Source organism: Peromyscus leucopus, chromosome 9, assembly GCF_004664715.2.
Source record: "Peromyscus leucopus breed LL Stock chromosome 9, UCI_PerLeu_2.1, whole genome shotgun sequence".
Lineage (NCBI taxonomy): Eukaryota > Metazoa > Chordata > Mammalia > Rodentia > Cricetidae > Peromyscus > Peromyscus leucopus.
Window position 1 is genome coordinate 74,345,423 of NC_051070.1, and position 13,600 is coordinate 74,359,022.

General features: G+C 44.1%; 1 protein-coding gene across 4 annotated transcripts in view; it reads left to right on the forward strand.

The window, feature by feature from the left end:
- Window positions 1–550: 550 nt before the first annotated feature.
- Ccdc198 (coiled-coil domain containing 198) overlaps window positions 551–13,600 on the forward strand; it is a 48,422-nt gene continuing 35,372 nt past the window's right edge. The window contains exons 1-5 of one of the 4 annotated variants that reach the window (XR_005092186.1): window positions 551–1,056; window positions 1,155–1,381; window positions 4,198–4,280; window positions 12,039–12,125; window positions 13,427–13,528. Coding sequence is in view for 3 of the 4 variants with exons in the window: in XM_028873549.2 (XP_028729382.1) it covers window positions 1,159–1,381; window positions 4,198–4,280; window positions 12,039–12,125; window positions 13,427–13,528 (495 nt within the window). In the remaining variant the exon portion in view is untranslated. Of the gene's footprint in view, window positions 1,057–1,154; window positions 1,382–4,197; window positions 4,281–12,038; window positions 12,126–13,426; window positions 13,529–13,600 lie in introns of those variants that run through there. The other 3 variants (XM_028873549.2, XM_037208578.1, XM_037208579.1) reach the window with 3 other exon arrangements.

Consider the following 13,600-nt stretch of genomic DNA (forward strand, 5'->3'; position numbering starts at 1 on the left):
TCCCAGCACTCCGTAGGCAGAGGCTGGAGACCTTTGAGTTTGAGGCCAGCCTAGTGTATAGAGCAAGTCCCAGGACAGCCAGGGCTACACAGAGAAATTCTGTCTTGAAAAACAAAAGAGAAAAAAAAATGCCAAAAGTACCTGTAATCTATGGTTATGAACAAATCAAACTTGAAAGTGAGTCTCACTCTGAGTAAAGAAATGAAATAAAAATTAGCCATAATCCCATCACTCAAAAATCCCATCACTGTTCAACACATTAGTGTATTTCCTTCTGTTTTCTTTCTACAAAAAAAAAAAAAAAAAACATAGCCAGGTGGTGGTGGCACACGCCTTTAATCTCAGCATAGGTAGGCAGATCTCTAGATCTCTGTGAGTTCGAGGCCAGCCTGGGCTACAGAGTGAGTTCCAGGAAAGGTGCCAAAGCTACACAGAGAAACCCTGTCTCGAAAGAAAAAAAAAAAACATATTAAATAGGCTCTGTTTGAAAAGTTTTTATTTATTTAGACTACTTCTTTAAGAAATTTGTTCCTTCGTTCCTGGCAGGGAGGAGGAGGAATTCTATTGTCTCTCCATTGTCCTACAATGTACTCACATCCTTCCAATGTAGTCAAGCCATTGACAGAAAAATCAAGTGAAGCATTATCCACCCTCCTGTTTCTTTTCTTAATTGGAAGACATTCTCTAGTTAAAACTATAGGTTAACAACGCCCTGGTTCATTAGCATCTGTCCTCTTATTTCCAAGGACAGCTCTTCTCAGCCGTTATCTTCCCAAAGGGTCTGCTGTGAGAGGACGGTGGTTCTCAGACTCTAAGCCCTGCTCTGCATCTCTGTTCGCAGGCTGGGGTTGGGCAGTCATTTAATGATCAACAGAAGCGTCTGCCCCTACCACTAGAATAACCAGGTCAATGTTTAACTGCATTCTTTAGTTCTGGAATGGCAAAGTAGAAGTTGAAGGGAAGTCTCCATGGAAACCGGCCTCCCAGGAAGTGGCCAGAGAAGTTAGTGTCGGGGGACAGAACTGGAAAGATGTCATGAAGGAAACACCTGTTTTGGTAAGCTGGGGTAAACTGAAACTACTGAACTAAATCACACTCCATAAAGGCCCCCCACGACCCCCCTCCATCATGATTTTCTTCTGAATATCTTCAAGGAAAATGGGCCTGGGCCGCTCCAAGCCTCACCCTCGGGTGATCAAAGTCACACCTTTACAAAGCCAAGAAGCAGAGATTCCCTCAGCTGGCCCTGTGTTCTATGCATTAAATCGGAACCTAGAAGAAAAGAGCTCATACCCATTCTCGAGACTGCAGGGTCAAAAGCAAGCTCTGGAAGGACTGCTACCACCTCTTCGAGAAACCTGGTACGGAAGACATCCTGCAGGTATACCACAAGCGAACATGAGACATGCATGTCTAGGACTCGGGAGAGCTGCGGCACATTTACCTGTCTCCGTGATCTCTGAAAGCTTAGATGATTGAGATGCAGGAGAATGTTTTTCAGTGAGGACTGAATGTTTGTCTGCTGAATGACTTCCAGGGTGTTTGAATGCTTGCGTCGATTCCAGATTTAAAAAAAAAAAAAAAAAAAAAAAAAAACACCTTTTAAATAAGAAGGAAAACAGTCTGGTCTCAGCTTAGTCTGGAGTGATTTCAATGTGTGTGTCTACCTCCATTAGGCCACTGAGATCACACAGATGTGACAGACTGTGGCAACTGTGCTCCACTTGGGTTCTGAATTTAAGTCATTATCTCCAGAGAGACGGAATGCATCAGGCTTTGTAGTTCTGAGAGTAGCACGTTAGGAGTAAACCTCTCTCGTGTGAATTTTGAAACCAGCCCAAACAAAATCAATTTACCACATGAGGGAGAGTAGATGAGTCACCTTCCATAACCCCATGTTCTTCAGGATTGTCACAGAATTAAGGGAATTTTTCCCATGGGGGTCGGGGGTCGGGAGGGAGCTGTGAGCTGAAATGGCTGCAGGTTGCAGGTTGTTCCTGGATATTTTTTTTTATGACATGTAAAATGTTTTCTGATGACAATCGCGATAACTAAACAGATGTGCTAACTTGGGATGAAAAAATTCATACTGATGTGTGTCATCTGGCACACATTCCATATATTTGAATCAGCTTTTCTCTTCTTCACATTCCGCATCAGTAACAAAACTGGGCTGTCCTTCCCAGATGACTCTGTCTCAGATGACCCTGTATACCTTTAGCTGCCAGACCTTCCCAGGGAGGTTTTCATGGTTACTTTCTGTACAGGTAAAGTATTGAGTACTGTTGACTAATACGGCTTTTTTAATGTTCTTCACTATGAATGATAATTTCCTTCTTAATGACATTGATTCCCCTTTTTGGTTGCTTTGGTTTTTTGTCTGCTGTCAGTGTCTCACTGCATAACCCTGGGTTGGCCTTGAACTTTCCATGTAGCCTAGACTGGCTTTGTACTCACAGAGTCCTGCCTGCCTTTGCCTCACAAGTGCTAGGATTAAAGGCATGCAGTTTTATCCTCTTCTGAGTTCTAAGGTTTTGGTAACTAGGTGGCAAATGCTGACTTGGGTACTTTGGAGTCCCAACTGAAAAAATGATACTTGAAAGACAAAAGTCACATTCGTTATAAATAACAAGGGATGAAAAACATTCTCTATAAATACTGACTGTACCAAAAGCATTCTGAGAGCTGGTTTTAGGGGCCCATGTTCTAGCCCCAGCCCCACTAAACATATCACACAACCTTAGACAAGTTACTTCTCAGTTTTGTTTGCCTATGTTCAGAAGTAGAAGTCAGTGTCTGGGACGGCCTTTGCCTTATGGGGCAGTCCAACTAAAAACAGGATATCACTCACGTCATATAAAGGTGAGGAGTACTGAAGTTTCTAGGAGGAAAAAATGCTTTAAACAATTTAGATTTAAAAACCCAATTGATGGTGGTAGAGTTTCTGTCCTGCTCAATGTATGCCATAATCTGAAAGAAAGAAAAAAAAAAAAAAAGTCACAGAGTCCATTCTCTTCAAAGCTGGAGACGGCAAAGCTTCACAGAGGTTACTCAGATGTCTTAAGAAAACTTAAGCACAAGTGTCAGAATGTGTTTTGACTGTTCTAAGAGAAGGGCCAAGGACACCGTGCAGTTTGGTCCCGGCAGCACTCTTGAGTGGCGCAGTGAATCAAGCCAAGCGCAGCGTGTGTGGGGAGGGGCTCACCATCTGATTCTCAGCAGAGCAACTCTGTAGCCCTGGCTTGTTGTATAGAGAAGGAAGAGTGCCATGTTGCATCCCACAGCAAACTGGGGACTGCCCCCTGTTAATTTCCTATTTACCTGAAAAGATAATGTATTTTCATTTATTTTTTTATTTCCTTTATTTTGGGGGAGATTTCATGGTATTTAACTAGTGGGCTGAGACAGAGCTCAAAGGTAGAGCTGAGTCTAGTGTAGGTGAAACCCTGGGTATTTGATCTCCGGTACAGGGAGTGGGGGGGGGGGGGGGGAGTCATAAGACCAATCAGCAGGTTTCTATTTTCTAAGCTAAATTATGTGTTTGAGTAGTACCTGTGGTCACTACATAGCTAATTTTGCAACTGTTTAAAAAAAAAAAAATCAACCTGAGGAGTGGGATGAGAAAAGAAGAAAGCAGACTAAAATGTTCACTTACATTCATGTAAGGACCCTGCTTTACATGTCTGTTGTAGGATCTCTGTACACTGTGTGAAAATGTATTGCTGTGACTGGTGTAATAAAAAAAGCTGAATGGTCAAATAGCTAGGCAGGAGATGTAGGCGGGACTTCCGGGCAGAGAGAGCACTCTGGGAAGAAGGCAGAGTCGCCAGCCAGACATGGAGAAGAGACAGGAGGTACAAGATGAAAGAGAGGTAATGCCACATGGCAGAACATAGATTTTAAAATATGGGTTAAGTTTTAAGAGCTAGTTGAGACAAGCCTAAGCTAAAGGCCAAGCTTTCATAATTAATAGTAAGTCGGTGGGCCATTATTTTCTGGCTGGCAATCCAAGGATAGTCCAACAAGGAAGCTTGCTACGTATGTCTCATCTTTGCATTTGACTAGTGTGTTAGGCATGAGTAAGTGAAGATACAAAATTGTGTAGATGATGACTACTAAACAGCGATCAGCCTGGATACTGAATTTGACAATAAATTGATTCTAATGATTTATTATTGCCTCCCCCCACCCTTCAAGTATCCAGGCCCATGTATCTTGACATCCCACTGAAAAATGAAGAATCAAGCATTATCAAAAGGCATCCACCCCGAAGAATTCAAGTAAGATGAATTTAAAAGTCTTCTTAAGGAACTTTGTTGCGTTAATGCTAATATCTCTTTTTATCTATAATCATAAAAAGAACCTTAAATACCTCGTTAATGGAAATGCTGTTACAAAGAATGTTGACAGTTGCAAAGACCATAGCATTAGAATTTCCTTTAGCAATTGACGTCATTTTTGAGGCTCACTACCCAAAAAATATGCTAACAAGGATTTAGCTAGATATTTAAAGGACCCAAATCTGGCATTTAGTTGACAGAGTATTTGAAAATCACAACAACTACCACTTCTATTCAAGTCAAACACCATACTAGGCCACTTGATCTTTGTCATTCATCTAGTCCTTTAGCCCAACATAAGAAAATGTCATCTTTGTTTTCTACATATGGTTCAGAGTGAAGGAACCTGCCAAAAGACCCACTGGGGCTCTTAGCCAGGTCTCTGATACGTCTAACCATCAGTGTAAGATACCTCTAACTCCCCTGACTCCATCCTTTAAACATCCTAGATGCTACAAGCAGTTGTTGAAGTCAGGGAGACTGAGGCCAGATATGGTGGTGCACGCCTTTAATCCTAACACCCAGGAGGCAGATGCAAGCAGATCTCTGTGAGTTCAGGGCCAGCCAGGGCTACATCCTGAGACCCTGTCTAAAATAGAAGAAACGGGGGATTAGGGACATCAGAGGAAGAATTTTTTATGCATAGCATAAATTCTAATAAGATATCTCATCCTAGAAAGGGAAAGAGATCAGAGTGAGTTCTTGGAAATGAACATCAGACAACAGAAAACATGGGCTCTCTGTGAGCAGAGGGAAGGAACCAGCCAAACCCTGCCTGCTCCACAATTCACCTAGATGCTCAGACCAGTTCCGGGGCTAATGGAGCTCTTTGTTGAAGACTGTTTCTGTTTCAGCCTGGTCTTATTTACTTGTCTTCTTTGGAAGCTCAAGATTACTACTCAAAGTGGTTATCATTTTTAGTTCCAAAAGAGCACTTCTTGTAAAATATTCGAAAGTGCAAAAATATTTAGTTCAAGAAAAATAAAGGGTAAATGTAATAAATCCATGTCTAATATAAAACGGTGAGCACATCTCTAGCTTAGCTGAGCCACCCGAAAGCTGGCTTTATTCTTAAACTAAATGTGTTCCTTCAAAGGAACACATTTAGTTTAAGAATATTATATGTCCCTGTGAAGCCCTGATACTCATTGGCTCAAGCAGAAGAAATCACTACAACCAGAGAAATATGTCTGTGTTGCACCCTCTAGTCCACAGAATAATTTTAATACTTACCAACTCTAAATAAGTTAAAGTTAGGTTTTGATTGCCCCGAGTTAAAAAAGAGGACTTGGAGATTTCAGAGTCTGGCACCATTCTCCACACAGCAGCAAAGCACCGTAAGAATAAAGAATCAAGACACATTATCTGATTGCAAAGACCAGGCTTTAAGCAATCTTATGTCTTCAGCCATTGACATGTGCCACACCAAAGTCTAGGAGTGAGTGAATGAAAGGAGGCTCATCCTGCTGAAGGGGAAGCACACTGAGTGTACAGATAGCAGTGTGCTTCGTTCTAAGGATACAGGGACTTTTTGTTGACCCCAAGAGCCAGGGTACACTAGATTTAGCAAAGCTCTGGAAAGCAGAATTCTATGTAGCTCGCTTGAGCTCTGTACACCTGCCTTAATTTTCCCCAAAGATCAGCTTTCTCTGTTCCTCAGGCCACCCTAAACTTGAATCTTATATATCCAATCAAATGGACAGAGTGGCCTGACCATGGCTGGGATTCCAGATTCCTGTGGAGGAAAGATCTTATTGGCTCAGCTTTGCTAATGATTCTAGCTCTGATCCAATGAGTGAGGAGCAGAAGACATTCTTGCACTGTAGAAACGTGGGCCGAGGAGTCACCCTGTAGGTTCTGGAGTCAGCTCCCAGAGAAAAGGGAAATCACTAGGAACTTGGCAGACACTCCCAAAGATATCATCTATAATTATCTTCACAAATGAGGCTCGGCACATTTTCCACCACAAATGGGTTTTTGAGAGAATAATAAATGCTGGGTTCCCATGACAGGCTAATTAATAGCCTGATCTCTGCCAAAGAAAATTCTAAAAGTATTTTTAATTATTAAACCAAACCTAATTGCATCCTAAATAATTTGAGTTGCATATTTGGCACTCTCCACTTCCTGAACATCTCTACTCCTCAAGCAGAGAGGACCTCTTCCTGGAGGTGAGAACTGAGCCTCTCTGCCTGGAGCTCTTAATCAATAGTGCACCCCCTGCTCACGCTATGTAGAAGAGTTGATCAGCAGCACCACCCCCCTGGCCTGCCCACCTTCTCCTCTGGCCATGCAGCCTAATAGGAATGCCCTCCTACTACCCCCTCCCACCCCACACAGTGTTGGCCCACCTAATCCAGCTGGATAATTCTGAGTTCCAGAGATGTGTTCAAATTTCAGCATCTCTCTGAGGTTCACCTGAACAACCTATTAACCATTGCAAACCCCATCCCAGCAGTCCTGATTCCCTCAGGCCTTCTCTATTCTCTTTCCCTGGACACTATTTTCCATCAAAGATATTGAGAATCCCTAATTTTAACATGTAAAGTCCAAAATCCAGTTTTATCTGAACACTGACATTACCACAGGAGAAAAATTCCACACCTGATCCTGTGTACTGGTTTGCTACCCAAACAGCAAAAACACTGTGTAAAATTACCTTCAGCTAGTGCACCTAGCAAACACATGAAACAAGCTGTGTTTAACTTGGGTCCCATTCCCAAGACATCTCATTACATACATGCAAATATTTGAAAATCCAAAATAAGACCCCAAATTTGAAACACTACTACTAGTTCCAAGAATTTCAAGTAAAGGATACTCAGCATATATAATGTATGCTGTAGGATTTTGATAAGTGCTGGCGAAGTCCCCAAAGGACACAGGTGGCACACTGAAATCATAGCAATTCGGGAAAGTTTTCTTTGTAACTATCCTGCAAGGAAGTTTGGTTAAGAGAAACAGCCAAAGATATTGCAGAAACTGTTAGAGGTGGCTAATGGGTAACCAGGCCAAGGCAAGAGGAGAGATTTCTGGAGCCTGAAAGGAAAAAGCCAGGTAGAGAAAGTTGCATTGAGAACAAAAGTGAACCTCCATGGAGGGACAGTCCCCCCATACCACCTTGTGAAGAGCTGGAAGCCCAAATACATGACCTCATTCATCATCATCCCCTTCCTATTGGCTATATCCCATAGGAAGCCGGAGGCAAGGGAGCTAGCTGGGCATGGGAACAGGCAGAGGAGAGGTGACTAGTGGGTGAGCGGATCTGGAGAAACCAACAGAAGATACCTGGCACCATGGCGTTCAATTTCACGCATTTACCTCATGCTAAGACTTTATTACTGCTGAGTGTTAGATTTAATGGATTTTTGTCCTCATTTATTAAAACAATCACATCCACCCACACACAGAGATGTGTCTGCCCACACAAAAATAAACAACCCCATGAGCTTTCTTTTCCCTAGTTGATAGAATGTGAATTTTATAATGCTGAACCATGCTTGCATTTCTGGAAGAAGCCGGACTTGGTCCTAAAGTATCTAAGTGTACATATTGCTGAGCTGGATTTCCAAAGGCTTTATTTATCTGCTTTAATGAGTTGAGATGGATCTACACTTTTCTAATGCACTTTTACACCAGCTTTGCCACTAAGATTGAATCAGTCTTCTAAAAGGAAGAGATTTATCGTCCTTCTTTTCCAAAACATTTATTATAGAGCAGGAATTCTCTATTCTCCTAACATTTTGTAAAACATGCCTCCAGTACTATTTTTAGACTCGTGGACTTTTAAGGGAAGTGAGCATTTTTCCTACTAGCTTAATTTCTTTATAGTTCTGTGTTTGACTTGGGTATCTTATTCTTGCTGTTTCTTGGAAATTATCCAGTTAACACAAAGCATTTGAATTTATTGCTACGAAGTCTTCTCCATATTCAACACTTTGCTAAGTCTTATGAAATGAATCTTCCAACTTACAGTGTGAAGTGTGTGTGTGTGTGTGTGTGTGTGTGTGTGTGTGTGTGTGTGTGTGTGTGTTGGCTAAAGATTGGTGTTGGGTTTCTTCTTTAATGACCCTCCATTGTATTTATTGACAAGGAGTCTGTCCCAGAACCTGGAGTTCACCAATACAGAGTTCAGACAGTTTGTTCTGAGAATCCCATTTCCAGCTCTCAAGGTCTCACACTTTTGTGATGAGCATTTTATCCACTGAGCCATCTCCCCAGCCCCAGACACCTTATTTCACGTTTTCAGTGCTGAGAATTGAACCCATGGCCTCATACATGCTAAAAGAACATGCTTTACTACTCAGCTCTACCCCAGCCCTCCTTTCATATGTAGCAAGGTGGATAACTCAGCTCTGATCTCAAGCTGTGAGCCTAGATCTTCCATGGAGCGTTTCCTGATCCCCTTTATCCAAGATAAATAACTCACAGACTTCTCCTGCCCCAATGTCTTATGGATCAGCTCCCCACAAATGTTTGCATTTCTCTTCTGTTTTCTGACCTAGGAAAATATTTGCCTTGTACTGAAGCCAAATCATGTCATGTTGGCTTTATTTTTTGTCTTTCGTGGACAACTGTTGGGAACAAAGGATGTTACTGAAACGAAACTGCATTGCAAGGACTTGCTCAGAAATTCTTTCTCGGCCTTAAGTTGTCTTGGTGATCACCTACATAAAGCTGTCAGAGAACACATTCCCCACTTCCCAGAGTCTAAAGACGCACTCTTAAGTCGTTGTGCCAAACAAATGTTATGCTTTCTTTGGGTTGCTCCGGCCCACCTTCCTTTTCTTACTAATAAACGAAAGCAGCCTTTCCTAGGTTAGTGTTTATCACCAAGTGCAGATATTTGTGGTGCGTGGATGGCTTATTTTCCATCCCCAAAGCCGTAGCACATACTCCAACGGATGATATCGATCATGTGTTGAACAGCCAAGTAATTCATAAATCTTAAGACAAATAAGATATTTCCTAATATTAAAAGTGAGAACGTGCCACCCTACCACTTCTCTAAGCAGTTCCTTCCAGTGTGTTTCCTCTGCAAGGGAAAAGCAAGGACTCTCCCTACCACTGTAGGGCAAGGGGTGTGCCAGAGAACCCAGGATCCTGAACGGCACTCGGCTGGCATATTTAAACGAAGCTAGCTTTCCCAACCGTTTTTTCTGTACTCGACTTCTCGGGGCCAAACTCTGTGTGGACAGAAAAGCCACTTGCAGTGTCGCTTGCTGCCATCTAGTGGCTCTGTACAGAGACCGGGCGGTCGTGTTCTGTTCTCAGAAAATTGTCTGGAGCGTTCTCACCAGTATCTACTCTTTAACCGTTATCAGAAACGTGAGTTTAAATGGAAGGCTAAGAATAAAGAAAAGGAGCCTGCCGTGACTCAGACATTCACACTGTCAAACCAAAAAGCTGGTCCGAAGGCTATTTTTTAAATGACTCAAGGATCTTGGCTTCTTCAGACTGGGTGTCCATACTGCACACAAAACCTTCTATAGTGTACTCTCCGTGCAGTCCTCTTGTTCATCTGTGGCAATGTGGGACCACTCCAGACCCCCCGACAGAACGATTTCAGAGGAATCCTCAGTGTCTCTGGGGGAGCTCTGAAAACTATCTACTCCCAAGACATACCCCAGACCTGGGGACTCCGCAGCTCCAGCGAAATTCTGCGAGATTTTGTTTCACAATGCGAGGGCATTCTGAGGCTCAAGCATTTGCAGGGCAAACAATTAGGTGGAGAACCTGGCTCGAGACTGGGTGTACATCAAAGATGAATCATAGTGATGCCACTTTCCAGTTGGGCATTAAGCTTTCTAAAATGAGGACCCTCGTGATTTATACACCGGGTTCACCTGAGAACAACAAGTGATGGTACATTTACTCCTGGACATAATATGGAACAAGAGCTATGCAGCCGGACAGACTTGTACATGCACAAATCCTGAAGACTGGCCCATGTGGAGGAGACACAGACCCTTCTGTTTTCCCTTTACCCAGACCCCACCCCCAGCTGTCATAGACTCTTCCTCCCGGGGGTGTCTGGGAGTCTCCCCCGTTCCTGGGCCTCTCCCTCCAGCATCCTGACTGCTCCCTCCTCAAGTAGCGTCTTCACGCCCTGAACAACTGAAAAGGCAGGGGACAACCAAGCTTCCCTTCCTGTGTTAGTCACTTCTCATTGCTTCTCCGCTGGACGGAGGTACAGGGCCAGGCCTCATGGGAATGGTCTCATAGTCACCACTGGTTACTACCGAGGAGTCTGGAAATGCTGCTCTGCTGAGACTAGGACAGACAGCCAGTGTTGTTCCTTTTTCACTCTTTTAGGGAGCCCGCCACTCAGCTCCCAGATAAATCACACACGGAGGCTTATTCTTAATTATGAATGCCCGGCCTTAGCTTGTCTTGTTTCCTTAACTTTAAATTAGCCCTGTCTACCTTTTGCCTCTGGGCTTTTCCCGTTCTCTTACTTCTGTAAATCTTACTCTTACTCTGTCCGAGGCTTGCTGGTTGTGTGGCTGGGTGGCCGGCCCCTGATGTCCTCCCCTTCTCTGGCTCCTTCTAGATCTCCCGCTCCAGATTTCTCCCTCTATATATACTCCCTGCCTGCCAGCCCCGCCTATCCTTTCTCCTGCCTCGCCATTGGCCGTTCAGTTCTTTATTAGACCATCAGGTGTGTTAGACAGGCCCAGTAACACAGCTTCACAGAGTTAAACAAATGCAACCTGAACAAAAGTAGCACACCTTAAAATAATACTCTCCAACAAGCCAGTTCTTGCCTCAAACACAGACAGACTGCCTGGATGTGAAGAACTCAGCTGTCACCCTGAGTGAACAAACTCTGCAGACCCCCCCACCCCACCCACACCCACACATGCACGTCAACGTGAAGAGACCAGCTTTGTCTCCCATGGTCAGCTTGTCGAGCCCAGTGTTCTCTGAGGTGAAGGAAGGCTAGGCTGTGGGCCAGGCGACGACTGAGTGGGTAAAGCGTTTGCAGTGCAGACTTTGGATACCAACACCCACACAAAAAAAGCTAAAACCCCAGGTCTGGAAGTACTCAGTTATGACAGTGCCCGTCCATAACCCCAGGAAGACTGGGGTGGGAGGAGTTATGAAAAGAGATGGTTCCCAGGGGCTCACTGCCTAGCCATCTAGTGGAAACCGTTAGTCACAAATTCAGTGAGAGACCCTGCCTCACATAAAATAAAAATAAAAATAACCTTGAGAGCTATCTAAGACACCAGACATCAACCCTTGCTCTCTACATGTGCACACACGAATGGGTGTACCCACACATACATGTACAACAGAGAGAGAAGGAAAGAGGCGAGTTAGACAAACCCATGCAATAGTTCTGCTCAGTTTTAGTGACTCTTTCAAGTTCCGATAAAATGTCTCCCCCAAAGCCTACCCCTTGCTAGAAAAACATGGCCCATCAGTACAGGAGAAAAAGTGCTCAATTCTCTGACCAATATTTTGATTAATAACTCACTGGAAACAGTGTGATAGAACAGTAAAGAACCCCAGAGGTCAAAAAGCCTTTCTCACAGGAAACAACTGTGATACTGTGGGAGCCACCTTCTCTGCGCATGCCCTGGAGGAAGTTCGGCTTCCACAGAGTGCTCAGGTAGTTAAATGTCTCTGCTTTTGCCCTTCATCATGTCACGGCATGAGGGACGCTGAATACTCTAAATATTGGACTTCTAGAAGCTCAAGCCCATTGACCTGCCACAAGTCATTACCTCTGAGCGACTCCTGAGCCAGCAAGAAGCCAGAACAAGACACAAAGCAAAGGTGAGCTGTGGCAGTTCCTGGCTGGGGAAGCGGGTGAGCCTGGGGGAGTCACTCTTTTCATGTTTCCCCTTCACACAGGAGTTCAAAGGCGAAGCAGACAGTTCAGTCCTTGGCAGGTAGAATGTTTGAAGCTTCAGCGCTTGTCCATGCCTGCCTCCAACTGGCAAGTGCTCTTCACTCTTGGAAGAGGCCAGGCTCTGTTTGCTTTGTGGAGCAAACAGAGCTATGTAGATGAAAGGGGGATTTTACATGGAAACCAGTGATTCTAAAGGTTTTTTAAATCTGCGGTGGAGGCAAGCCAGCATGGCTCTTCCCTTCACCTCTCCTGAGTTTCGCACTCCCTCTGCTCTGACTCCAGGGAAGATCTTATTAGAAGTTGTTCCTGACTTCTGGGCCACAACCTCCATCAAAATGTAATCCCAGGAAAGGTCTTCTGTTAGCTTTGTCCTGCTGAGTAAAAATGAAAGCTGTTAGTCCGGGTCACTTTCATACCCTGTCCTGACTCATCCTGGAGCCAGCCAGACACTGCCGTGTGGCCGGGTAAGGGACACCTGAGCGCTATAGGTCCTTGAGTTCATTTTTAAGGTGCTGACAGTGGGGACATCCTCCCCCGGCCTTCCTGTACTATCCAACACATTGTCCACAGAGCCGCACAAAGGGCTGTCATCAACTCTCTCCTTCACCTCTGGACAACAGCAAGTGACAAACGAAACTATCTTCACCTCTGCTCGTCCTCAATAGCCACCTTGACTGTGCCACTGAATTTTGGGACGAACTAAGGGGAGACCACCAGACACAGAAGCAGTCGCTTCAAATCCCCCCTCATTGGCCATGCTCCCTTGGGCATGTATTTAAATGTGAAAATATATTGTAGAGAAATAGGTTCTACTGAACCACCTCCTCTTACTGCACAGCCAGCCAGTCAATGATAGAAGACACAGGAAGAGAAAGGAAGGTCTCATCAGACCAGGACACCTTTCTAGACAGATAGTAAAAGCATCTGTTGGCAGGGGAAATAGACTGCTGTCAACGTGAGATTATCAAAATGAAATTGTTAAAAACCCTCGAATCCAAAACCCTGCAAAGACCTTTAAAACACTGTCAGCTACACGGCAGAGTGCCACTTCATTCTCTGACAGCTACACAAACGACTTGTCAGGGACACAACTGCAGTGTACTTTCACCAAGACACGAGACCGGCTACGGATTACCAGGGATTAAGATCTCCTGCTCCAAGAAGGGTTGAAGGCAGTAAATTACCCTTTCCCCATCCATACTAATAAATATATCATCTTTCATAGCAGGAACTTGAGAAGAAAATGCAGCTTCCAATGTACACTTCTGGGAAGAGACAGTATTTACATAAGATGAAAATGCTGGAGATAAACCATAAGAGACAGGAGGTAAAGAGAAGGGGGTCATGTTTACCAAATTTGGAGGGCACCGTCACTGTCCTGCTGAGTCCAGTCTGTTCT